The 762-nt window shown below is 60.6% G+C and overlaps 1 protein-coding gene across 1 annotated transcript in view; it reads left to right on the forward strand.

Moving 5' to 3' along the window:
• Nucleotides 1-38: 38 nt before the first annotated feature.
• OPN1SW (opsin 1 (cone pigments), short-wave-sensitive) overlaps nucleotides 39-762 on the forward strand; it is a gene marked incomplete at its 3' end in the record, with an annotated part of 5186 nt that continues 4462 nt past the window's right edge. The window contains exon 1 of the mRNA XM_009883295.1: nucleotides 39-413. Within this exon, the coding sequence (XP_009881597.1) occupies nucleotides 39-413 (375 nt within the window). The remainder of the gene's footprint in view (nucleotides 414-762) is intronic.

The following is a 762-nucleotide window of genomic DNA, read 5'->3' on the forward strand; positions in this document are numbered from 1 at the left end:
TTTTGGCCGTCTCTTCTCCCGTAACCCCTCATTCCACCATGTCGGGCGAAGAGGAGTTCTACCTCTTCAAGAACGAGTCTTCGGTGGGACCCTGGGACGGACCCCAATATCACATCGCCCCGTTGTGGGCTTTCTACCTGCAGACCGTCTTCATGGGTTTCGTTTTTTTGGTGGGCACCCCCCTCAACGCCATCGTCTTGGTGGTCACCGTCAAGTACAAGAAGCTGAGGCAACCCCTCAACTACATCCTGGTGAACATCTCCTTCAGCGGTTTCATCTCCTGCATCTTCAGCGTCTTCACCGTCTTCGTCTCCAGCTCCCAGGGTTACTTCGTCTTCGGCAAGCACATGTGTGCCTTGGAGGGCTTCGTGGGGGCCACCGGAGGTAGGTGGGGGGGGGACCGCCGTGGTCTGGTGGGGCTGTAGGAGTTGGGGTCCACAATGGTCTGGTGGGGATGTAGGTGGGGGTGACCACCACGGTGTGGAGGGGCTGTAGGAGTTGGGGTCCACCACCATGGTCTGGTGGGGCTGTAGGAGTTGGGGTCCACCATGGTCTGGTGGGGATGTAGGTGGGGGTGACCACCACGGTGTGGAGGGGCTGTAGGAGTTGGGGTCCACCACCGTGTGGTGGGGATGTAGGTGGGGGTGACCACCACGGTGTGGAGGGGCTGTAGGAGTTGGGGTCCACCACCATGGTCTGGTGGGGCTGTAGGAGTTGGGGTGACCACCACGGTGTGGTGGGGCTGTAGGAGTTGGGGTCCAC

This window comes from Charadrius vociferus, unplaced genomic scaffold (assembly GCF_000708025.1).
Source record: "Charadrius vociferus isolate BGI_N301 unplaced genomic scaffold, ASM70802v2 scaffold904, whole genome shotgun sequence".
In the NCBI taxonomy this organism is placed as follows: Eukaryota; Metazoa; Chordata; class Aves; order Charadriiformes; family Charadriidae; genus Charadrius; species Charadrius vociferus.